At 45.1% G+C, this 26508-nt stretch overlaps 1 protein-coding gene across 1 annotated transcript in view; it reads left to right on the top strand.

Annotated features, from left to right (window-relative positions):
- Positions 1–26508, top strand: part of PDIA6 (protein disulfide isomerase family A member 6) — a 91561-nt gene that overhangs the window by 24930 nt on the left and 40123 nt on the right. Inside the window, exons 6-10 of the mRNA XM_069235933.1 lie at positions 8527–8651; positions 17268–17382; positions 20268–20408; positions 20817–20901; positions 20987–21059. Of these exons, the coding sequence (XP_069092034.1) occupies positions 8527–8651; positions 17268–17382; positions 20268–20408; positions 20817–20901; positions 20987–21059 (539 nt within the window). The remainder of the gene's footprint in view (positions 1–8526; positions 8652–17267; positions 17383–20267; positions 20409–20816; positions 20902–20986; positions 21060–26508) is intronic.

Genomic DNA, 26508 nt, shown 5'->3' with positions numbered 1-26508 from the left:
GTCCGGTCCTTCAGGTCCTGGGGGCTGGGGGTGCAGGGTCTTTTCCAGGCGTCGGGACTTAGGTTTCAGAGAGTCGCGGTCAGGGGAAGCCTCGGGATTCCCTCTGCAGGCGGCGCTGTGGGGGCTCAGGGGGGACAGGTTTTGGTACTCACAGTCGTAGAGTAGTCCGGGGGTCCTCCCTGAGGTGTTGGTTCTCCACCAGCCGAGTCGGGGTCGCCGGGTGCAGTGTTGCAAGTCTCACGCTTCTTGCGGGGAGTTGCAGGGTTCTTTAAAGCTGCTTCTTGAGACAAAGTTGCAGTCTTTTTGGAGCAGGTCCGCTGTCCTCAGGAGTTTCTTGTCGTCGTCGAAGCAGGGCAGTCCTCAGAGGAGTCAGAGGTCGCTGGTCCCTTTGGAAGGCGTCGCTGGAGCAGAGTTCTTTGGAAGGCAGGAGACAGGCCGGTGAGTTTCTGGAGCCAAGGCAGTTGTTGTCTTGTGGTCTTCCTCTGCAGGGGTTTTCAGCTAGGCAGTCCTTCTTGTTGTTGTTGCAGGAATCTGATTTTCTAGGGTTCAGGGTAGCCCTTAAATACTAAATTTAAGGGCGTGTTTAGGTCTGGGGGGTTAGTAGCCAATGGCTACTAGCCCTGAGGGTGGGTACACCCTCTTTGTGCCTCCTCCCAAGGGGAGGGGGTCACAATCCTAACCCTATTGGGGGAATCCTCCATCTGCAAGATGGAGGATTTCTAAAAGTTAGTCACCTCAGCTCAGGACACCTTAGGGGCTGTCCTGACTGGCCAGTGACTCCTCCTTGTTGCTTTCTTTGTTCCCTCCAGCCTTGCCGCCAAAAGTGGGGGCCGTGGCCGGAGGGGGCGGGCAACTCCACTAAGCTGGAGTGCCCTGCTGGGCTGTGACAAAGGGGTGAGCCTTTGAGGCTCACCGCCAGGTGTCACAGCTCCTGCCTGGGGGAGGTGTTAGCATCTCCACCCAGTGCAGGCTTTGTTACTGGCCTCAGAGTGACAAAGGCACTCTCCCCATGGGGCCAGCAACATGTCTCTAGTGTGGCAGGCTGCTGGAACTAGTCAGCCTACACAGACAGTCGGTTAAGTTTCAGGGGGCACCTCTAAGGTGCCCTCTGGGGTGTATTTTGCAATAAAATGTACACTGGCATCAGTGTGCATTTATTGTGCTGAGAAGTTTGATACCAAACTTCCCAGTTTTCAGTGTAGCCATTATGGTGCTGTGGAGTTCGTGTTTGGCAAACTCCCAGACCATATACTCTTATGGCTACCCTGCACTTACAATGTCTAAGGTTTTGTTTAGACACTGTAGGGGTACCATGCTCATGCACTGGTACCCTCACCTATGGTATAGTGCACCCTGCCTTAGGGCTGTAAGGCCTGCTAGAGGGGTGGCTGACCTATACTTGCATAGGCAGTGAGAGGCTGGCATGGCACCCTGAGGGGAGTGCCATGTCGACTTACTCGTTTTGTTCTCACTAGCACACACAAGCTGGCAAGCAGTGTGTCTGTGCTGAGTGAGAGGTCTCCAGGGTGGCATAAGACATGCTGCAGCCCTTAGAGACCTTCCTTGGCATCAGGGCCCTTGGTACTAGAAGTACCAGTTACAAGGGACTTATCTGGATGCCAGGGTCTGCCAATTGTGGATACAAAAGTACAGGTTAGGGAAAGAACACTGGTGCTGGGGCCTGGTTAGCAGGCCTCAGCACACTTTCAATTGTAAACATAGCATCAGCAAAGGCAAAAAGTCAGGGGGCAACCATGCCAAGGAGGCATTTCCTTACAGATGGGGACCATGCTTTTTACATCAAGCTTGCCAGACATCGCAAGGTGGCTGATTGCAAGAGGCCTATTGTGGACTTACAGTGGATTTGCTCTTTATTTGATGGCTTGACTTCTTTTTAGGGTCGAGCGTGCAAGTTCTCTGGCCTGTTGTAATCTCTTTGTGGGCTTTTAACCACACCTACTCTTGCTGTTCATTCTTTGTTGTGCTTGTCTTAAATGCCTCCTTCTTATTGGTGCATTTTGGGAAAGGTCCTTCTTTTGTGTGCTGAGTTCCCTCCTAGGCGATTTTACTAAGTGAACATTTTTGTTGGCCATCACACTGTCACGCTGCCTTCTATTACAGCGCGTGATGGCTCCTCCTCCTCCAGTTTCGGTTTGCCTTTCATCCTAGCCGTGATCCTTTCTAGACATTCATGCAGGGAGCCAATAACTCTCACGCTCATGACGGCTGTAGCTCTTTGAATTGACTTGCTTTTGTCAACTGTTTACTTTTCATTTTCCATTTATGTGGCAAGAAAAGTCCAGTTAGGAACTTACAACGCTAATAGCTGTAACTCGAGCAAACGCGAGACCCATTGCATTGCAAATGCTAGTTGTATTTGTTCCTCCTTGTTTTTCCGTTCCTTTTGATTAACTGACTGACTGCTGCTTCCCCCTCTCAAATCTTTCACATTCACCCCCACTCATACACCACCATTCTACCTTGTTCCACACTGTAAGGAAATGCCTCCTTGGTATGGTTACCCCCTAACCTTTTGCCTTTGCTGATGCTAAGTTATGATTTGAAAGTGTGCTGGGACCCTGCTAATTAGGCCCCAGCACCAGTGTTCTTTCCCTAAACTGTAGCTTTGTCTCCACAATTGGCACAACCCTGGCACTCAGGTAAGTCCCTTGTAACTGGTACCCCTGGTACCAAGGGCCCTGATGCCAGGGAAGGTCTCTAAGGGCTGCAGCTTGTCTTATGCCACCCTAGGGACCCCTCACTCAGCACATGCACGCTGCCTCATAGCTTGTGTGTGCTGGTAGGGAGAAAATGACTAAGTTGACATGGCATTCCCCTCAGAGTGCCATGCCATTCCCCTCAGAGTGCCATGCCAACCTCACACTGCCTGTGGCATAGGTAAGTCACCCCTCTAGCAGGCCTTACAGCCCTAAGGCAGGGTGCACTATACCACATGTGAGGGCATATGTGCATGAGCACTATGCCCCTACAGTGTCTAAGCAAAACCTTAGACATTGTAAGTGCAGAGTAACCATAAGAGTATACTCCATAGTTCCATAATGGCTCACTGAAAATGGGGAAGTTTGGTATCAGACTTCTCAGCACTGATGCCAGTGTGCAATTTATTGTAACATACACCCACTGGGTGTATGTTACATCTTAGAGATGCCCCCTGAATACCTACCCGACTTCTAGTGTAGACTGACCAGTTTCTGCCAGCCTGCCACCCACCAGACATGTTGGTGGCTACATGGGGAGAGTGGCTTTGTCACTCTGTGGCCAGGAACAAAGCCTTTACTGGGTGGAGGTGTTTCTCACCTCCCCCTGCAGGAACTGTAACACCTGGCGGCGAGCCTTAAAGGCTCACCCCTTTTGTTACAGTGTCCCAGGGCATCCCAGCTAGTGGGTATGCCCACCCCTCTGGCCACTGCCCCCACATTTGGCGGCAAGGCTGGAGGAGATAATTAGAAAAACAAGGAGGAGTCACCCACCAGTCAGGACAGCCCCTAAGGTGCCCTGAGCTGAGGTGACCCCTACCTTTAGAAATCCTCAATCTTTGGAGGATTCCCCCAATAGGATTAGGGATGTGCCCCCCCCCCCCCTCCCCTCAGGGAGGAGGCATAAAGAGGGTGTAGCCACCCTCCAGAACAGTAGCTATTGGCTACTGCCCTCCTGACCTAAACACACCCCTAAATCTAGTATTTAGGGGCGACACAGAACCCAGGAAATCAGCTTCCTGCATCCTGAAGAAAGAAGGACTGCTGACCTACAAGCCTGCAGAGAAGGAGGAAGACGACAACTGCTTTGGCCCCAGCACTGCCGGCCTGTCTCCAACTTCGAAAACCTGCTCCAGCGACGCATCCGACAGGGACCAGCGTCCTCTGAAGCCTCAGAGGACTACCCTGGACTACAGGACCAAGAAACTCCTGTGAACAGCGACCCTGTTCAAAACAAGCTACTTCTTTGCAACAAAGAAGCAACTTCCAAGGACTTCACGTTTCCCGCCGGAAGCGTGAGACTCTACACTCTGGACCCGACGCCCCCGGCTCGACCTGCAGAAAACCAACACCTCAGGGAGGACTCCCCAGCGACTGCGAGCCCGTGAGTAACCAGAGACGACCCACCTGAGCCCCCACAGCGATGCCTGCAGAGAGAATCCAGAGGCTCCCCCTATCCGCGACTGCCTGTAACAAGGGGCCTGATGCCTGGAACCAACACTGCACCCGCAGCCCCCAGGATCTGAAGGAACCAAACTTCAACGTAGAAGTGACACCCAGGGGATCCTCTGCCTTGCCCAGGTGGTGGCTGTCCCGAGAAGCGCCCCCCCGTGCCTGCCTGCACTGCTAGAGTGACCCCCGGGTCCCTCCATTGAAACCCATACAAAACCCAGCGCCTGCTTTGCACACTACACCCGGGCGCGCCTGTGCCGCTGAGGATGTGTTTTGTGTGCCTACTTGTGTCCCCCTCCCAGTGCTCTACAAAACCCCCCTGGTCTGCCCCCGAGGACACAGGTACTTACCTGCTGGCAGACTGGAACCGGAGCACCCCTGTTCTCTATAGGCGCCTATGTGTTTTGGCCACCTCCTTGACTTCTGCACCTGACTGGTGTGGTAACTTTGGGGTTGCCTTGAACCCCCAACGGTGGGCTGCCTATGCCCCAGAACTGAGACTTATAAGTGTTTTACTTACCTCCTAATCTAACCTTTACTTACCTCCCCCAGGAACTGTTGAGGTTTGCACTAAGTGTCACTTTGAAAATAGTTTATTGCCATGTTTACAAAGACTGTACATGATATTGTTTCCATTCAAAGTTCCAAAAGTATCTAAGTGAAGTACCTTGCATTTAAAGTGTTTACTGTAAATCTTGAACCTGTGGTTCTTAAAATAAACTAAGAAAATATATTTTTCAATATAAAAACCTATTGGCCTGGAGTAAGTCTTTGAGTGTATGTTCCTCATTTATTGCCTATGTGTGTACAACAAATGCTTAACACTACCCACTGATAAGCCTTCTGCTCGACCACACTACCACAAAATAAAGCATTAGAATTATCTACTTTTGCCACTATCAACCTCTGAGGGGAACCCTTGGACTCTGTGAACACTATCTCTCACTTTGAGGTAGTATATACAGAGCCAACTTTCTACAATGGCACAATAGGCGCTGCAGTACACAAGTAGCATTTAACTTTCCACACTATGGTTGTATCTCTGCCCCATATACTCTGGCTTTATGAGAAAGTTAAATGTCAGTCTGCTTTTAGGTCCCTTTCAACATGATTTAGGTGCCAGAGCCCATACACTGGGAAGTGGATATCAGTGTCCCAGTGTTAGAGTTCTAAGTTGCCAGCAGGTGGGGGTCCCATTTAAAAAAAAAAAAAAAAAAAAAAAAAAAAAAAACATGAAGACAAACTGACAGTGACCACCGAAAAAGGGGTCACTTTGATCATTCACGTGTATGTTGCAGTTTGGCCAAAGAAGTCACAGGTGGTGCTCTAAAACATATTGGTTGAATATTTTATTAGTGTAATATATGTCCAACAGAGATGTAAAATGTTTAGTTTTCTCTTTGCCACATGCCCAACTCTAGTCAGTATCTCAAAGCCTCCACCCAAATATAGCTTAAAACTTCACAGTAGATCTAGTTTGCTTTTTTTTAAGTCACTATGTTTGCGAAATTCTTATCTAAATCTGAAGCCCATGTCCTTAGTGCAAGCTCCCCACGCATACCCTAAGCAGGGACAGTGCAGACAGCTACAGTGCAAGATCCAACACTAAGATTACATACAGAAGCAGCGGGGCAAGCTTTCTGTCAATGCAGAAGGGGGGCTTGTGAGCTAGTCCTCTATACCTCAGGGGTCCTTTCAGGACATCTAAGGGCCCTTGTAGACTATAGCACAAGCCTCAAGAGGTTCCAAGCTTTACCTCGGACAACCAAAAGCTAATCATTAGTCACATTCAGAGCTTTTTCTTTCAGTTCTCTGACCTGTTCGTCAGACACCACCACCTTGCAGTGGGATACTTCACTGGTCCTCAGTCCCCATCGGCTGATGCTCAGATACGCTATCTGCACTGGGTCTGTAAATCCAAAATAGATGGCATTTTCCTTCTTTCTTATAGATATACTGAATCTGCCCAAGGTCTACCCTCTTCTAGCTGTCCAGCTCAGAGAGACACTTGCCTAACTGATTCGTTTGGCTCATCTTCCCATTCCTTAGCTAGTCCTCCCTTGTTCTGTCATCACAGACACTTTGCAGCACCCTGTCAGTCTCCAGCTCACCTAAGATGCTACATCGGGCTCTCAGTCTCTCACCCACCCAAATCTTCACTCCAGCATATTCTTGCACTCTTTACTGACCTTTAGGTAGTCTATAACATCTAGCGCCAATTTCCTGACTAGCACAGACCCTGAAATCCCCTGGCCGTCTGCCCTCCGCTTTCCATCTTATAGAGTTCCCAGGCACTTGAATTGAGTGTGTGGCAGCACAATTCATTATTCTGCAACTTCTAATGTGACCTTCCTAATTGTCCCGCTTGCCACTATAACAGAAGTATGGGCCTTCTGCAAGATCAATACAGAAAGACCTTTGAGAGTGTGTGTGAACCCACCTCACTCCTTCAGATGGCTAGGGACCCTCTGTGCTAAAGGCACTGCTGAGGGCTACATTGCATCCCCTGCCACCTTTGCTTCTAGCAAAATCTGGAACTTCAAACCTTGCCCTCAGAAGTGATGGGAACCTTTGCTGTGCAGACAACATATCATTGTTACGAGCAAGACTGTGTAAATTAGTTGCCTATGCACATTATACATTTTTATGTGCATATACACACATGCATACAGTTATCACAGTTTTGCACGTTAGAAGCCATGTTAATGTGTCCTCCACTTAGCTCTGCATATAACTCTACAAGTTCCTCAAAAACATCTTAATAAGATAGGTCAGGGGGTCCTTGCACAACACAATCAAACTTTATTCCCTCTGACCTTTATAGCATTATTGCCATTGGACTGGGTTTGGCACTTTTATTGCTAACCAGCTCCAGTTTGTTTTGTGTACTGTGAAAAGGGTATTTATTAGGGTTGTTGTCCCATCTGTAAAGAAGACAAATTAATTAGTATTGAATAGGCATGATTTCCTTGCTTTTAACCGAGTGAGGATATACAGTAACTGCTGCGTCTTTTAGTGTTTTTTTCAGATTTTTTTTTTTAATCTCTTTGCCAGCCTGTGAGGTGACACACAGGCAAGTGTGATGTCACTTCTGATGTCTGCTTGACACCTATTGGATAGAAGGCAAACATGTACAGGAATCGACAAAGCCAGTTTGTCTCCCCTAAATGTTTTGAGTGCCAAGATATTTGTTTTGCCAATGCTTGCTCGTGAGGCATTGTTTAAAAAAAAAAAAAAAAAGGAAAGGAAACCTGTCTTACGGTATCTTGAAACTGAACATTAAAGTCTGAATTTTTAGTCTTTGTAAATGGTATTTTTGTTTCCAAAATAATTATCTCACAAGAAACTGAACAGTATTTAAAAAGCCCATATTGGCGGACCAGATGCAGGTACTTAATAAAAAGCTTTGTGAGGTGCCCACAGAGTGCATTGATGCTCCTTCAGTATTAGAGACGTGTCCTTCCAGTCGGGCCAACTATGTCTTGAGCTTCAAAGGATGGCTTAGTGAATGTGCAGCGCATCTCTCTTCCAGGGATATACATGCTGCCTTTTTGTACTAAGGCCTCAGTTTTTTTTTTATCTCCTGCATTCAAAATGTGTGGAAACTAACACGCTAATGTCCGTGCTGGCAGAAATATTCTTGTTGCTGTGCTTCTACGGACAAGTGGGGGTGAGGGCATATGGCGTAAGAGAACAAAAAAAAAGTAGTTCCTTGATGTGGATAGTGAAGAAGCTGAGCGCCGAATGAGACAACCTCTGGAAAGAGGAAGGAAAGCTATCAAATCAAAGGCAAGCAAATGAGATTGACAAGAAAGTCAACCAGTGATTAGCCATTGGGTGAGCCAAAGCCTATGCTAAGTGGTGGTATTGTACACTATAAGTTATTGACAACAAACAGCTAAAACCTGCCTGTAGGTGAGAACTAATAGGAGATGCTCGAGTGGAGTTCTTTACATTCAGTAATCACTGCTGCTTGGACTTAAGCCATGAAGCCAACACTGAAGTTGGGAGTGTGTGCCCTTCATGGGTTTTCTACTGTGCATCACAGCCTTCCTCCCACACCTTGAAGCGCAGGTGAGACCCCAAATATAAGACCACATTTCTGGACCAATCTTACTTTCAGTTTATGAGACTGAATCATATGTTCTTTTGAAGGTAAGCAACCGACTAATTGTCCTTAGATTTTGGAGACGAAGGGCCATATGTACAAACACATTTTCCCATAGACACAGAATGGGCAAAACTGCTTGCTACATCTGGCCCTAAGTGAGGGGGAATGTGATTGACGCTGTAGCATACTTTTGTGCATTTTTTGGTTTGTCATACAAATGAGCTTTAATTTATCCTTTTGTTGTAGAGCGGAGGAGGCAGTAAGAAAGATGTTGTTGAACTTAATGATGACAACTTTGATTCAACTGTACTCAACAGTGAAGACGTTTGGCTGGTAGAGTTTTTTGCCCCCTGGTGTGGACACTGTAAAACGTAAGTGTGTTATCTAGAGACCTTTGGTTAATTATGAACATTGTTTGTGTGCTTCGTTAGATATAGTTCTATATGCTTAAATGGCTTCCTTGAAGTTCTGCATTTGACCTTTTGTCGAATGTGTTGTGCATCACGTTTGAAAGCACATCTCATTGGCTAACCAATGTTTCCGTCTTGTGTTCGTTTCCTTGGGATATGTTGTTCATAAAGAAAAGGGCCCTTGTCTATTTCTTCATCAGACCCTAAATTAGTAGTTCTTTTCTAAACTGTTTTCTCCCCTGATCTACTTATTTGTGCTTTTATAAGTGTTTCCTTGACAAATGGAATTTATTTTGACTTGATTCAGAGGGTTTTCTCTGCTTCCTTGAATTACGGATTTAAACCTACACATTTGCAAATTTGTAGTCCACATATGCAGAGGCTACCTACCCTCTACTGGATTCCCTTTGTGCCTTTGTGATGGCTAAGAATTCTCCACAGATGCTTTGTTTATATTCTGATTTGATTTCTGGCAGCACGAGCCATCCTTTAAGTAAATCATAGTCACATCTTGATATGGCTGTTTAGCGAAAATCACACAATAGTAAATTAAATATTATATACTTCCCACACACAGTAGAGATTATCATGTAATAAGAACAGACAGTAAACAATAGAATATACCACTGTCATAAACATACAGTTTGCATAATGCAGAAAATAAAACCAGGGATATTTTATCCTGCTACCGCTGCTACAAATTCTTGCTTCCATGCCCACTTGACACCTCACATTTGCTTCTAGCTCTTTAAAACCTCATAATTCCTTGAAATGTCTTTCAGTGCAGTGGACTAAAATGAGGTTGAGCAGTGGTCAAGAACACAGCATAAGCCCCTGGTTATCGATGATAATAACACACTTGCAGACTCATTCACAAGGTACCCTTAGCTATCGAACAATCAGACTTCTGCAGGAAGGAGATTAAGCATAAACGTTTTTACATTGCTTTTCAGAACAGTCTGTACATACTGAGAGAATTAGGATTCCATCACAATGGTAGTTTTATATCCTGAGATCATTGAAAAACTAACGCAAATCCTTAATGAAGACACATTTTATTCCTATTTGAAATGTTTACACTGGGAATTTACTTGATTTTTTTTTTATGTTTTTTTTTTAACATGTTTGTGTTTATTTTCATTATAACCGAAAAAGGAGTTGTATATCTTTTGTAACCAACATTTTCTGTCAGTCCATGTCAAAATAGCAACCCCACCTCTACACCTGATCCCACTAACCTGCGCACATAGCAGTGTTCAATAAATTTCCTTTCATGCTCTAAAAGGTGCAAATTTCACCTTCCAAGGAGAAGGGCTTCTAACTACAGGGCTCCATCAAAATTCCCTAATAATGATCCTAGTCTTTACTGTTTACTTGGTGTTTCTATAGACATCCCCTAGCCAAAAAAGACAGGCCGTTCAAGACTCGTGCAGCGGTCCAACTCTTTCTTTGAATGCTCCAGTGAAGGAGGGTTGCAAAACCTTGCGTAATGTCCCTTTTGGTGACCAAGAGACCAATTCATAATAATGCCACTTTGTATCTTTTGCTATTTAGGTCTATATAAATATGCAGCAGAGCCATTTTAGGACACAAGGGAGCAGTCATCCAGGCACCCTTTCAACGAAAAGAGCACCCCATTCCAAAAGGAAACAATCCCTTCATGGCTTCATACCATATGAGCAAGGTCCCCATTGTGTGTCAAGCATTTGAGACAGTGACTAGTCCACCAGCCCTATTTCCCACAGTCTATTTAGTTTTAAATAGGCACATTGTAAGTTTATCTAAAGGAGTTTAAATTGTGACGCAACAGCAGATTCTTGCGGGGAAATGAGAACCTTCCTCCTGTTACCCTTCATGAGAGGATCTGAATCCCTCTCCCCATGCTTCATACAGAGGATCAAAAGATTTGGGATATTGTTTACTAGCAATCTATGAATCTGCAAAATCTTGCACTCCCGCAGTTCTTCTGATAAAGTCTTAACCTCCATTGGGCTAATGTCTGTGAATTCACCAAGCCAGCCACATAGGGCTTAGTTTTGTGTTGGAGCTGTAACTTGCAAAATAACCTGGTGCAATAGGAGGTCATATTCCTCCTGTAAGGCCAAAAAGGATTTTATTCTTGTCCCAGACATAATGTGCGCCAGCCTAGAAATACCAATAGTGTCTCATTGTTGGACACCGTGCAGTTCCTTTACTTGGCCAGCAAAGAGTCCAGGATTTTCCTTACCAGTGGACAGGGGCTTGCTCCAGCAATCCGAAGGCGCTCTTTTAGGGGGTGATGTGTGAGACATCTGCAGATACACACACAGTCAGTAAATGAGACACATGACTCAAGAAGGAGATCCACACCAATTCACAAAAATATTGTGTGTGTGTGTGTGTATATATATATATATATGTATGTGTGTGTGTGTGTATATATATATATATATATATATATGTGTATATATATATATGTGTATATATATATGTGTTTGTAGGCACAAGAATCAATTCAATCAGGTAAGTACGCTTTGCAGAAAAAAATCTTTATAGTTTTTGAAAAGTCAACATTTCAATTTGTGGAAGCTTCAATGTTATCCTATGGAGGAAAGACCAAGGACCAATCTCCTGGACTTGAGGTAAGTATGGGGCAAGGGTCAGGAACACACCAAACAGTTCACACTGTGCAGGGGTGTAGTACGGCGTTGGGTGCCCATTGTTAGTCAATGGGAGATCAATCTAGTTGAAGAGAGACAGCAGGTCTGGACAGGGAGTCCAGTCGACGGTTACCAACAAGTGGGTTCAAGTCTTCAGCTGCTCGGAGACGGAGGGATACCTTCTGTCCTCTTCTCCACGGGCCATGGCCGACTGGTGCAGACGTGTCCAGAGGCGTCGGGTTTTCTCCACTAGGGCCACGTGCGGTTGAGGGGGCCTGCAGGCAGAGGTTGCAGTGTCGTAGTTTGGACTCTTGCTCTAGGCAAGACTGCTGGTTAAAGGATGACAGTACTTTTCGTTTGTAGGCGACTATGCCTATACTACAACAAGTCGCAACTGTTGTCCCAACCTTACCGGCTCACTAGCAGCACCTCAACAGAAACACAATAGTAAAAGGTGATTTGTGGCAGCCTTTACGCATGGACTTGAGAATAAGACATCTCAGGGACTGTCATAGTTAAACGGAGATTACCCCTTTCTTACAGATATATCATGTTTCATACAAACACAGGCAATGACAAAGATGCAGTAAAGTTTCAATAGTTTTTATTTAACACAACTGCAGTTTGCGATATGTTGCATGGGCTGCAATGATTAGGATAATGAATAATGCAAGAAACAGAATTGTAAAGACGAGAGTCATTATTACAAAGACCCCCACCATCTTGCAATGCATGTAAAAGACACATGAGATGTAATATGCCCGAATACCCTAACGTGATAGGCCTAACCTCCTACCTAAAGGAGAGCGGGGTTTGCTAAACCTAATCTGCCAATGCCAGGTCCATGAGAGGAGCCCCCAACCCTCGTTACCTTGGAATGAGGTCTGTATCTCAGACTCTGCAGGGACACGAAGACTGGGTCAGCGTCAAGACGATGTGCAGCATCAATATCAGCGATGGTGGCGATGCCCTCTGGTCGGAATCCCTCTGATTATCCGTCTAAAGTGCGATGTATTAATACAGATCTACCAGGACCCCTGACATAGGTGTGTTCCCAAACAATAGTTAACAGACATGCTTGGGACGGCAATTATTATAAACAATCCCTCAAAAGTATAGAGAGGGAAAATCCCTAAGTGTGAACACCTACTGTTTGTTTGTCTTTATTGCTTGATCTTGACGCCTTAGTGTGGTGGCACTGATAATACAAAACATAACAAGTGGCCTAACTATAAACAAGGCAGCCATCGTAGATGAATTAAATAATTAAATGGGCTAAGACAGAGCAAGCTAAGTAGGTTGAAAGTCACTAGGTGACGGGGGCACAAGTCTGCAAGCCAGAGGCTACGCTAACTCCTGTTATCCCATTAAAATAAACTAGGATTCAGTACAGCAGGTGGCGTCAGTGAGTCCACAGTGGGCAAGTCCAGGGTGTGCTTCGTCACTGGCAGGCTGGGGATCTGCGTTGGCACTGTTGGCCCACTTTAACTCCGGCTAGGTGGCATGGGTGCAGTGGTGCTTTCCGGTGTCTGGTTTTTGTGATCTGGAGTCCTCTCAGGTCTCTTGGGGTGCCTGCAAGATGCAGAGAAGCAGAAATGCTGCTCCACAGAGGTTCCTGGGTCTTCTATGAAGTCAGGCAGCCCTCCTAGGTTTTTGGAGGCACAGCAGCTTGCAGAACAAGTCGTCTTTGGTGCAAATCGGCTGGAACAGCAGACAAGCCGGAAGGGCTGGGGCCCAGTCTGATGCTTCTTCCTCAGGCTTTGCCTTTGCATCTCTTGAGTGTCCTCCTTCGTAGGTCAGCAAGAATCCGATTTTTCTGGTGCCAGGGTCTCTTCTGAATTTAGGGGTGTTTCGGGGAGTATGGGGTTTATGACCACTTCCTGTGGGAAGTGTACATAACCCTGTCACAGAGTTCCTAAATCTGCGAACTTGAAAATGGCAGATTTCTAAATGTTGTGCCCTCTTCAAGCAGCACACCTTAAGGTGGGACTGAACTGAGGGTTGGGCACACCTCTCTGAAAACTAAGTTTCCTGCCTGTCCAGGTGCCAAGTAAACCCTGGGGGAAGGGGGTGTCATTGCTCCTTTGAGTGAAGCCAGATCTACATACCAAGGGCAGTGAGCATCTTTGAAGCCCCCCTGCCTTGGAATGCAAATTTGCAGGTCATCCTGTTTAGTGGGGTGTGTAAACCCTTCTCCCAGAGCAGGCTTGGGGATGGGGGCAGAATCATGACTGGTGATGGCAAGGTGGCTAAAACCAGTCAGTCTGCACACAGGGCTGTGATCCCTGCTGTATGGTCCACTTGGAGATATTGCATGCAGTGTAAGGGCACATGGCTCATAGGCTGTATTCCTTGCTGTGTTTTCATTTTTAGCTGCACCAAGACATGCAGTCTGCATGTGCTAGGTGAGAGGGTCACTGAGACTAATATACAATACATGCTGCAGCCCTTGAAGACCCTCTTTGGTACCCATACCCTGGTAACCAGAGGTACTATTTACTAGAGGCTTACAGGGGGACCAAAGGTATTGCCAAATGGGAAACAATTGCACAATTTTAGGGAAAGAGATCTGTCAGTGGCCTGGTTAGCAAGGCCCCAGTATACTTTCAGTCTGGGGTCATAAACAAAGCCAGCTCTGGGTGGAGGTGCTTTACATTACCCCCCCCCCCCCTTGCAGGAACTGTAACACTTGGTGGTGAACCTCAAAGGCTGTGGCATCCTGTTACAGTGCCCAAGGGCACCCCAGCTATTGGCGATAACTGCTGCCTGGGCCAGGCCTCACTTTTGGCGGCAGGTTGAGTGGGAAAATTACGTAAAACGGAGGAGTGACCACTGTAGCTAGGACAACCCCTTAGGTGTCCAGAACTGAAGTGACCCCCTTCTTGCAGAATCCTCCATCTTGTTTTTATGACTTTTTCTTACTGTGGTTGTTTACACAGTTCTTTTAGTAAAGAGTATGTGTTTCCTCATAAGTATTCTTATGAATGAATGGTCTATTTCTCTTGTACTAGACTGGTATTCTTCTGGTTAGAGACTGAATATGGTTGGGTCTCTTATGACATATTAACATGGATGAGCATATCCCATGTTTTATGGTTTTATTTACCTGTGGTTCCTTTCACAAATTTTAAAGTGGTAGAGTATTGTTACTCACCTTAATTATGATTGTTTGGTCTATTTCTCTTGGTCTAGACTGGTTTTGTGATACTCAGACTATTTTGAAGGTCTCAGTTCGCAGTCCCTTCTCCGGGCTGCTATGGCTTTGATTCTAGAGTACAGGAATCTGTGGCTAGATGACTCTATCAGATGAACAAGATACTTACCTTTGATAACGCATTATCTGGTAGAGACAAGATCTAGCTGCAGATTCCTTAATGACCCGCCCATCCTCCCTGCTCTGGGAACTGAGTTTTCTTTGGTGTCAGATTTCATTATTCAAATCTACACCTTGAATTAAACATTTGGTGATTACTTGACACAGGGGTGTCTTTTGTTCTACCACACTGTTTCGATAGGCAGTTAATATATGTGGCACTTCAGTTTGAGCATGGAAAATAGTCACAGAAGAAACTGAAGTCGGCAATCGGGTTATGTAGACTCTGCTGATGTCAGATCCAGTGGACAACGTCTATACAAAGCCGCGCGATACCCTCTTCCAACATGCAGACATGCTGCGCAAAAAAAGTTTAGATCCTGTGTGTACCAGATAATTCATTACCGAAGGCAAGTCACTTGTTCTTCTGTGGCACTAAGCATTTGGTTTATTTTTGAGCTTCCATTTCAGTAAGCTTTTACAGTGGTAAACATTTTATGAGCCTAGCCTAAGGAATTTCCCAGTTTAACAGATACATTTCTAGGGCTTCTTTATCAGTCTACCAGATTTAGATGCCATGCCTAGATGGTGGAAATCAGCATAATCACTTCCTAGTATGATAGTTTTATGGTTAGCCTAAGGGACCTGGAAGGTTGGATCAACGGTACTTGACTCCAGTTCAATTGAGACAGAATATAATTGATATGGTTCAAGTGGATTATATTAGGTCTTTGAACAGCTTTAACGCATAAGACTGTACGGCACCATTTTTAATTTATTTGGGAATACTCTAGCATCTTTAGGAAAGATTTGGCAGGCACTTTAGATTGTGGCTTAATAATGACCACTCCGATTGGCTGGTTGTTAAACGGTAATCTTTCACCTGGATATGCTAAGGAGAGTTATCTTCCGACTTCTACACATTGCAGTATGGTCCTTTATATTTTCGTTAGAATGAAAGTAGCTTACGTTTGGACTACCCAAACCATCTATTGGAAAGTTAAAGGTTGGCCAATGTGTTGAGTTAAGATTACTAGCTCTAAATTAGAAACTCCCTGAGCAAACGTCAGCTGATAGTTTTGAACCATGTACCATGAATTGAAGTGGAGTTCTGCACCAACCAATCGCAATAAACATGACATTCCTTGGAATAGTCTTGTGCAACATTTATCCGGAGTGGCATGAGCTCGTGCAGCCATTATTTAAAGTGCTTAAATGTGGATATCTTGGAGCACATGGGTCTAGTTAATTTGGAAGATGAGGTACAACTTAAGGTGCTATACATCACCAATGATGTGGTAACAGTATAGATAAATATCAAATTCCATTTAGTTTGCTCAAGTGATTGTGGTTGAAAATGTACCTTGTTACTTGGAGATAGTAGCTGCTGCTTCCTAACCACAGGCCCTTACTGTACATAACAACCAGACTCTGGAATGCCCTGCTTGGTAAATTGTACACATCTGTAGAGCATCATTAAATATATGTGTTATTTTAAGCTGCACTTGGGCAAAGGAGGCAGCAAGCTGAATGGCATCAAGGGATGTATCCTTAATGGTGCCCATATACATTTTACCCATCCCATTGTGACTGATCATTGTGATTTTTTTTATTTTTGAATGAAAACTGTTTAATAATTTGCTTCCTGAAACTTGTTACGTTTCATGATAAAATCGTTAATGTTTCTACTTCATTCTTAACGTTCATTGTTAAGCAGCTCTAGTTGAAGAGGGTTCTTCTGTCCTGTGATTTATTGTGCACATTAATGATTTCAAAGAATTTCATCTGCTTTTTACTTGGTGTCATATGAAGATTAATTCAGTCAGCCAGTGAGTTTTTGCTTATCATTCCATAGGCAAACACCGAGCCTTCTTAAATAGGTGCATTTAGATGCTCAGTTGGCAGTCTGGTGTTTGATGGAAGTGAAATAATTAAACTACCACAACCCCTTGTTAAATAAATAAAAAAAAATGAAAATCTGGCTTTCCCCACACAATCAGATTATGTGCAATTCTGTAGGGAGGAATTGATTAAAGTGCCTGAAAATAGGACCAGGATGTTAGTCCTTGTCATTTCCTTCATCAGTAAAGTTGAGATAAAATTAAAAATGGATTATTTCTGTTTGACAGTGATACATCCATGGAGCACCCTAGTTTGGATATGTATTTTGTCACTGGGGTGTGGAGTAGAAAGCAATTGTACCCTTTCTTGAACTTTTATAGTGGCACTTAGGGTGCAGAGGAGTGATAACAGTAGGGATCAACGGACACCTGCTCCTGATAATTGGCAGTATATTTACACAAGTCCTAGCAAAGAGCAGAAAGACAGACAAGTCGTCTTAGAAAATTGAACAACCAAAAGTGTTTATTTAAACACCAAGTAATAGTCGAGCAGTATAGCCAGTAGCGTATTGAAAGCTCAAGCTGGGGTTTTTGTCTAGTTTTTTGCCTCTCTTGGCTACTCTTTTGGCACTTCCTCTAATTCTTTATGTGCACACAAGACATTGAACAGATCTTGTTGCCCATGGCACCAAATTCGCAACAGTCACAACTAATTGTTACATTTTAAATCTATTGGTGTGGGATGAATCACTATCACTTTTTCAACTAAATCTTCTCTTGCTAGCCTGGAGCCAGAATGGGCAGCTGCTGCGACAGAGGTTAAAGAACAAACGCAAGGGAAAGTTAAATTGGCTGCTGTGGATGCTACAGTGAACCAGGTGTTAGCCAGTCGATATGGGGTTTGTATATTTACTGTCTGTTTTTATGTGAAACGTTTAACTGTTTTTATACTTTGAAATGCAAGTCATCTTACCTTGTGTTGTGAGAGCTCTTTGGTTTTAAAGTGTGCAAAAACTTGCCTTATGTCTTGCTCATAACCATCTTGATGGAAGAAAACTTGATTGCTCGCCATCTCAAAACTGTCATCTTTTCTCCATCTTCATTGTTACTGCTATTACTGAAGACTAAATGCCACTACTATCAACTTCAGAGTACCTTCCGCTCACCACATCATTGTTTAACCTTTCAACTTCTACATCAGCTTGTCCCCCACCCTTCAAAAAGTTTCTTCCTAAATTATTTGTCCACCCCTTCCATCTCCTTCAACTTTTGGTTTCACTCTTACCAATCTCCAATTCTGATCTTATGCTTTGTCTGCGGAAAAGTAATCCTCAGACCCTGTTCCTTAATTGTGAGAAGCTGACCTGGTTTGTAGTGGGTACCAGAGGTACTTACACCTTATACCATGTCCAGTGATACACCTTAGTGAAATGTAGGCAGTGTCTAGCAGCTTAGGCTGTCTAGAGGTAGCTGTAGCAGAGCAGCCAAGGCCGAACTAGGAGACATGCAAGGCTCTTGCAATACCACTATAGTCACACAGTACTTATACACAAGAAAGACAATACTTAGGCCCTCATTATGAACTCGGCTGGCTGAGTTCTGCGCTGGCGGTCAACAAATGACCACCAGCGTGCAGAACCCCCGCCGTCCACATAAAGAACATTCAGCTGGGCCAGCGGGCGGAAACAGTGTAGAAAACGTAGGTTAGGGTGGTGGGGAATAATCCATCCCTCTGGCAACAGATTAGTTGGTCTCCTGTGTTAAAAGAACGCTCAACCCCCAAGTTGGAAGTGAAAAGCTTGGGAGTTACCCTGGACAGTCTTTCTCCATGTCTTCAAAAGTAAAATAAGCTTGCCAGCATCTGTTTGTCTTATGAGGACCCTCTGAAAAACCTTGATATGGCTACTAATGGAGTCTCACAAAATAGTGACCCATAGGCTGACATTTTTTATTTATTTTTTTATCCTGGACTATGGAAATTCACTTTATCTGGACAGTCCCAAATTGGTCACTAAAACTACAAATTATTCAGAATATGGATGCCTGAATATTACTGAGCCTTCCTAGGTTGCAGTCAGCCCAGTTAGCATTGAAAACTCTTTACTGGCTGCTGATAAGATGCAGAATACAATTTAAGACTCTCTGGGGGTCATTCTGACCCTGGCGGCCGGTGACCGCCAGGGTCACCGACCACGTGAGCACCGCCAACAGGTTGGCGGTGCTCCCGAGGGCATTCCGACCGCGGCGGTTCAGCCGCGGCCAGAAAGGGTAAACCGGCGGTCTCCCGCCGGTTTACCACTGCCCTTGTGAATCCTCCATGGCTGCGGAGCGCGCTCCGCAGCCATGGGGATTCTGACACCCCCTACCGCCATCCTGTTCCTGGCGGGTCTCTGCATGGCATGGGCACTGCAGGGGCCCCCATAAGAGGGCCCCGCAAAGTATTTCAGTGTCTGCTAAGCAGACACTGAAATACGCGACGGGTGCAACTGCACCCGTCGCACCCCTGCAACTACGCCGGCTCAATTCTGAGCCGGCGTCCTCGTTGCAGGGGCATTTCCTCTGGGCCGGCGGGCGCTCTTTTGGAGAGCGCCCGCCGGCCCAGAGGAAATGTCTGAATGGCCGCCGCAGACTTTTGACCGCGGTGCGGTCATTCAGCGGCGGTACCTTGGCGGACGGCCTCCGCCGTCCGCCAAGGTCAAAATGACCGCCTCTGTCTGGTACGTTCAGCCAAAGCGAAAGAAGGCTTCAAAATTCTTCAGCAGCTAATCACTCTGTACCAACCTAAGAGGACTCTTAGGTCGAACAATTTTGATCTTCTGGTTGTTCCTAAGGTTCACAGAGCTAGGTGTGGGGCAGATCTTTTTCCTATCTCGCACCTAAGCTCTGGATCTCTCTTCCCACACACCTGAGAAAGGAAAATAACCCCCTGTCCTGAGCTTTAGGGAACTGCTAAAAACCTACCTTTTTTTTAAAAACCTGTGTTCGGACGTTGTATGAGCATCAGGTATATGTCTAATTTCTGCTGTAGCCCAGATGTCTAGAACCTCTCATCTTTCACCTGCTTCCTCTTTTTCTTCTCCAAAACTTTTAGGGCTGGGAAGCCAGGTGTCTGGGAGCCACGTGCTTTAAACATCTGGTGAATTGAACTGAATGTAGCACCTCCAGCTGCTGTGATTTGTTTGTTTGTTGTGACCTTTTTTCATGCAAGGATGTTACACAGCTAATAGTAAGCTTATACTGCACTAATGACTCTGAATACATTAGATTAAAATATTGCCTTCATATTGGATGAGTGACAATTCTCTGTGCAAGAATACTGATAAGACAGAAGTGATTATTTTTGGAAATCATCCTGCTGGGCCATTAATTAGTGAGAAGTGTTACTGCTGAATCTGCTAGAAATGTAGGGGTCATATTTGACACCAGTCTCACTCAAAACCCAAAATGATGCGTTGTCTGTTTCATTATTCTGTGCACTCGGAGGACAATCATGCACCTTTTTCCGAATCATACTGAAGACTGGTGAGCCACGTCTAACTACTGTAACTCTCTCTACTGCCTGTCTTATTTTAAGACTGCAGTGCATTCACAACGCTTCCACTTGGTGTATTCTGGGATTTACTAAAAGATGAAAGACCTTATTTAAAGTCCCTCAATTGGCTGACTTAAAAATGATATCCAAATCCAGTAGAATCAGTGAGGCTTTTATTGCACAGAAATGATGTTACTGCTTAACACTTGTGTATAATTTTACAAATTATTAGGTTTTTATGTTCTATTGTAGATTCGGGGATTTCCCACAATCAAGATTTTTCAGAAAGGTGAAAGCCCTCTTGACTATGATGGTGGGAGAACAAAAACAGATATTGTTGCCCGAGCCCTGGATCTCTTTTCAGAGAACGCACCGCCGCCTGAGCTGAAAGAGGTATGGTATAGTCCATAGCCACTTGTCCATAACTACGTAAGCATGACCGCATTCACTGACCTTTCCAGGACAAATTTTGGGAAAATAATCCGAAACTCTGTACCAGGTGACATCAGACTATTTGCTTGCACTCCTGCTGTAATTGCCTCTAAACATTGCTCTTCAAGTCTTTTCTGGCAACGGAATAACATTGTATGTCTTTCTCCTCTCATGCACCCAAGCACACTCAAGTTTTGTTTTCTGAGCCTCAATTTAAAAAATATTTGTCCAATATAAAGTGTTTTGACTTAAATCGCTAACAAGAAATACAGTGATAACACAAACTGAAGAGAAAGCGTGGTGGAAAAATAACCACATTTTGAGCATATTTTATGAGCTGTGAAATTAATTGTTGCTTTTGTATAACAGATCATTAATGAAGAAGTTGTTAAGAAGACATGTGAAGAACACCAGCTCTGTGTCGTTGCTGTTTTACCACACATACTTGACACTGGTGAGGGCACAACCATGTAGTATTCACTTTTTTGCTATATTAAAGAATGATCTTTGTTCTGAATTTGTAATTTTATGTTGCATAGGGGCTGCTGGACGAAATGACTATTTGACTATCATGTTGAAAATGGCAGACAAATACAAGAAGAAGATGTGGGGGTAAGTGGTTGTGAGTTTTGAAAGACTGAGTTTTATTACCTCTGAGTGCTTTGTTATAAAGTCTTGGTTAACAAACACAGGATTTTTTTCTTCTTAGCAAATCCATTGATTAAGGACCCCATTTGTTTTTGACATGGTGTTTCAGATATTCAGTGTTTTATCATGATTCTAAAGTCTCATACAATTAGCATTTCCATTAAACTGACAAATGTGTTTTTTCATTTTTGTGCTAGACTTTTTATAGATACTAGTCATATTATTAAGGTGCTAATAGACAAAGCAGAAAATCGTAAATTTAATGTAATCTCTTAAAGGCAGACAACTGATATAATAGGTAGTGGAGCACAATCCCATAGCTACAACTTATTTGTGAAACAAGGAGATTTTTTTTTTTTTTTTTTTTTTTAACCCCTCCTGGAATTGTTTCTGAGCAGTACCAAGTATACCTCTCCATTTCCTGTCTTTGCCAACGCCCTCTGACTTGAATCCTCAACATTATAATCCTATGTACACAGTTGAATCGATAATACATAATTACAAAGCTGAGCATGAGAGCAGAACACTATACCCGTAACACATCACAAGCTAAGGCAGATTCTGCCCTGCAGTGTGGAAAGCTTCAGAGAATGCCAGGAGTCCATATCAGTAACAGAATGTACAATGTTCAGATGTCTTGGATTTGTAGTGAGTTAGAAAAATGTATCTTGATTTAAGGCACTTATGAACGTAGAACAGCGTTCCTGCTGGAAATCTGTTCAGAGCAAAGCCTAACACAGATGTTGCCCTAACAACACACAGTAATCGAGAAACCATTTGTTTGGATGACTATTAAAATCACAGACTTCACATATGTTATTTTAATTTAAAAAATGTAAAAATGCTCTTCACCAAACATTACAGGGTGTGAGATCGACCCCTTGCACAGGAACTATATCCTGGAATCTGAAAAAAGAACACTTATCTGTGGTTGATTGGTGTGTGTTGATACCTTCACCTAGAGGAGAGGGATTACTACTTTTTCTCATATGTCCTCTCCACATACTTGTGCATTACCTACTGCCTCTTAATGTTGCTGTTCCTTGTAGACTAAATTGCAGAGTAAAGCATGTTTAACATTCTTTTCGGGGCACACACCCCACCCTACCCCCGCCGAACTGGGGAAGATCTCAGGGGACTATACAGTGGAGGCCACAGGCCACAGGCTAATGGCCTTAGGGACCCTCTCTTCAAGACTGAGGTTTCAAAATATTGTTTAAGGGTTAATACCTCATCAACGTCTCCCCTGCCTCACTCTGGGATGCCTTCAGGGCACCATGGGGGTCAGTGTTCACCACAGGAATTGCACTAGGAGTGACAAGGTAAACAAGGTTAATTGTGGGTAAACTCACAGTGGAGCTAACTAAATTAGTTACTTGACAAAAAGACAGACCGGCCATGGTGAGAGATGAACTAAAGTGTCAGAGTAAACAGGATGTGACCACTCGCTTGAGTTCTGCCCAGACTTCCTACAAATGGGGAACAAGATTTGATCCCTCCTAGCAAGAAGGATAAGGTATCAACAAGCCTCCTGTAGAGACTACTTTAGAATGCAGTACACCAAAGGTATCAAATGTCTGGATGACATCAAAGCAAGCTCTGAAAAGTTTATTGCCCATCTTACAATTTAGAATTTAAGGATTCTTTGGAGGTACCCATAGACTTCGCCTGCAACATGCAGCAGAACAAAACTCCAGTGCCATAAATAGTCAAATTATACAAACATTCCTACCAAAGTTGGGTGAGCTGTTGAATACCCTCAAATGCATTTATACATGCATCAGGCCTGACTCCTGTGATGTGGGAGGCAGATATGTCCTTCATAACTAAGACAGGAGAGCCCCTGAAACTTCTCTTGTGAACACTCACAAAAACCCTTTAGCTTGTGAGGCTGCTGTTAGATCTAATTGATCTCAGCTTAAAAGGGTTTTAAAAAGCTTAGAAAAAATAGTGATAATGGGCAATTTTTGCATCTAGTGGAGACGATGAGAAGGATTAACTCTTGGCCATACTGGCCTCCCCATATTTAGAGACAGCATTGAACTACATGAGTTTCCTTGAAGCCATCCTAGATAAACTAGTGTTGGGAAACCAGGATGAAAATTTAGATTGTGGCAGGCTGCAAATGCCCTACTGCATCCATTAAAGTAATTTGTAGAGAGATGTTGAGTCTTCCTACTGACCACTGTCCCTTGTTCTTTTTGCCCTGGTGGTGATGCCATCAAACATAAAGGTTAGATACAGAGCATAGATTAAGGAAATACTATGTTCGATGACTTGTGTGGCTGTAGATAAACATGCTGTGCATACTCCTGCCATCTAGTGTTGGGTCCATATTTGTGAAAGTTGTTTTTCTTGGAAGAAGTCTCTCCAGTCATGACGTAAAGTGAGTCCTCCTCTCGGTGATAATGCGCCTGGACATCAACTCCATTGTTAGATTGTTTTCTTTCTGCCATCATGTTCTGACATGTTCTCGGCGCTCTGGTTTGAGATCGTTTTTCGGGCACCCCTCGGTCTGTTGTTGACCACTATACCCGATGGCATTGTTTTAGTTTGTGTTCCACCTTTGAAAACAGAAGAACACCATCATCTGTCAATTCGACGTTTTCTAGTTGCAGCTTCAGGCCTCAACCGTTCAGGGCTTTTCTTATGTCATCGCATTTAACCAACGATGCAATGCAAATGAAACAAACTCCATTTTGATTCTATTCTGCCACCCAAAATACCCACACACCAACCCTCCCCCAGGTTTGTAACTTTTTCCAGCCACAACTTCAAGAAGCACCCAACATCTTTGGCTAACACTGTCAAACAAGCAGAGGAAGAGCTGCACAAGACTTCGGAAGCTGAGGAAGAGGCAGTTTCCATCCAGTACTCCAGCTCTGACTCCGTAGGAAAGCACACTCTTTTTGGCATGGTTACCCCCACTTGTTGCCTGCTGTTGGTGTGTTTTTGACTGTGTTCACTGGGATCATGCTAACCAGGACCCCAGTGGCTGTGCTCTCGCCTCCTAAATTTGGTTGTTCCTTACTTTGTGCACCCTGCAACTGACAAACTGGTGCCCCCCTTTAAGTCTCTAGTATATGGTACCTAGGTACCCAGGGCATTGGGGCACCAGGGTTTCTCCATGGGCTGCAGCATGTATTATGCCACGGATGGGAGCCCATTCAAAAGGTGCCTGCAGGCCTGCCATTGAAGGCTGCTTGAAAAGGTTCATGCACCCTTTCACATCATGTTACTGCACCAGGTCACTATAAGTCACCCCTATGGCAGGCCGTCCTGGCCCAGAGGGCAGGGCGCAAGTACCTGTGTGTGAGGGCACCCCTGCATGAGCAGAGGTACCCCTACAAACTCCATCTCCATTTTCCTGGACTTTGTGAGAAGGAGGGGAAACCATTCTATCCGTGTACTGGACATAGGTCACTGCCTATGTCCAGCAACGCAATGGTAACTCCGAACCTGGGCATGTTTGGTATCAAACATGTCGGAATCACACCCCAATACTGTTGTCAGTATTGGTTGTATGATTCCATGCACTCTGGGAGCTCCTTGGAGGATCCCTAGCTTTGCTCCTACCAGTTTGCAGGGTTGTCCTGGGCAGCCCGCTCTGCTTCCATCCTGTAGACCGGTTTCTGCCCTCCTCCTGCTGCTTTAGCAGCTCAAGCCCAGGAAGACCGAACAAAGAATTGCCTTTGGGAGAAGGAGGCAACACCCTCTCTGTGGAAGTAGGTGTTATCTGGTGTAGGAAAATGGCTCCCTATTGCAGTTACCCCCCACTTTTTGCCTGATACTGATGCTGACTTGACTGAGAAGTGTGCTGCGACCATGCTAACCAGGCCCCAGCACCAGTGTTCTTTCACTAAAAATGTATCATTGTTTCAACAATTGGCACACCCCTGGCACACAGCTAAGTCCCTTGTCAAAGGTACCAGTGGTACCATGGGCCCTGTGACCAGGGAAGGTCTCTAAGGGCTGCAGCATGTGTTGTGCCACCCTTGGGGACCCCTCACCTAACACATGCACAGTGCCATTGGAGATTTTGTGTGTTGGTGGGGAGAAAAAGGCAAAGTCGGCATGGCATCCCCCTCAGGATGCCATGCACACAAAATACTGCCTGTGGCATAGGTAAGTCACCCCTCTAGCAGGCCTTACAGCCCTAAGGCAGGGTGTACTATACCACAGGTGAGGGCATAGCTGCATGAGCAATATCCACCTAAGTCCATTCTTTGACATTGTAAGTACAGTGTGGCCATATTAAGTATATGGTCTGGGAGTTTGTCAAAAACGAACTCCACAGCTCCATAATGGCTACACTGACTACTGGGAAGTTTGGTATCAAACTTCTCAGAATAATAAACCCACACTGATGCCAGTGTTGGATTTATTAAAAAATGCACACAGAGGGCATCTTAGAGATACCCACTGTATTTTACCCAATCCTTCAGTGCAGGACTGACTGGTCTGTACCAGCCTGCTGCTGAGAGACAAGCTTCTGCCCCCCTGGGGTGAGAGCCTTTGTGCTCTCTGATGAGAGAAACAAAGCCTGCACTGGGTGGAGGTCCTTCTCACCTCCCCCTGCAGGAACTGTAACACCTGGCGGTGAGCCTCAAAGGCTCACCCCTTTTTGTTACAGCCCCCCCAGGGCATCCCAGCTAGTGGAGATGCCTGCCTCTCCGGCCACTGCCCCCACTTTTGGCAGCAAGGCTGGAGGAGATAATGAGAAAAACAAGGAGGAGTCTCCCACCAGTCAGGACAGTCCCCCAAGGTGTCCTGAGCTGAGGTGACTCTTACTTTTAGAAATCCTCCATCTTGTAGAAGGAGGATTCCCCCAATAGGATTAGGGATGTGCCTCCCTCCCCACAGGGAGGAGGCACAAAGAGAGTGTAGCCACCCTCCAGGATAGTAGCCATTGGGTACTGCCCTCCCAGACCTAAACACACCCCTAGATTCAGTATTTAGGGGCTCCCCAGATCCCAGGAAATCAGATTCCTGCAACCTAAAGAAAGAAAAAGGACTGCTGACCTACAAGCCTGCAGAGAAGGAGGAAGATGACAACTGCTTTGGCCCCAGCCCTACTGGCCTGTCGCCAACTTCGAAAACCTGCTCCAGCTATGCATCCGACAGGGAGCAGTGACCTCTGAAGCCTCAGAGGACCTCCCTGGACTAAAGGACCAAGAAACTCCTGTGAACAGCGGCCCTGTTCAAAATCGGCTACTTCTCTGCAACAAAGAAGCAAATTTCAAAGACTGCACGTTTCCTGCCGGAAGCGTGAGACTTCACACTCTGCACCCGACGCCCCCGGCTCGAAATCCAGAGAACAAACACCTCAGGGAGGACTCCCCGGCAACTGAGAGCCCGTGAGTAACCAGAGACGACCCCCCTGAGCCACCCACAGCGACGCCTGCAGAGAGAA

The sequence above is a fragment of the Pleurodeles waltl genome, chromosome 5 (assembly GCF_031143425.1).
Source record: "Pleurodeles waltl isolate 20211129_DDA chromosome 5, aPleWal1.hap1.20221129, whole genome shotgun sequence".
Classification (NCBI taxonomy): domain Eukaryota; kingdom Metazoa; phylum Chordata; class Amphibia; order Caudata; family Salamandridae; genus Pleurodeles; species Pleurodeles waltl.
Note: the sequence above shows the minus strand (reverse complement) of the source record. Positions and strands in the feature narration are given on the sequence as shown.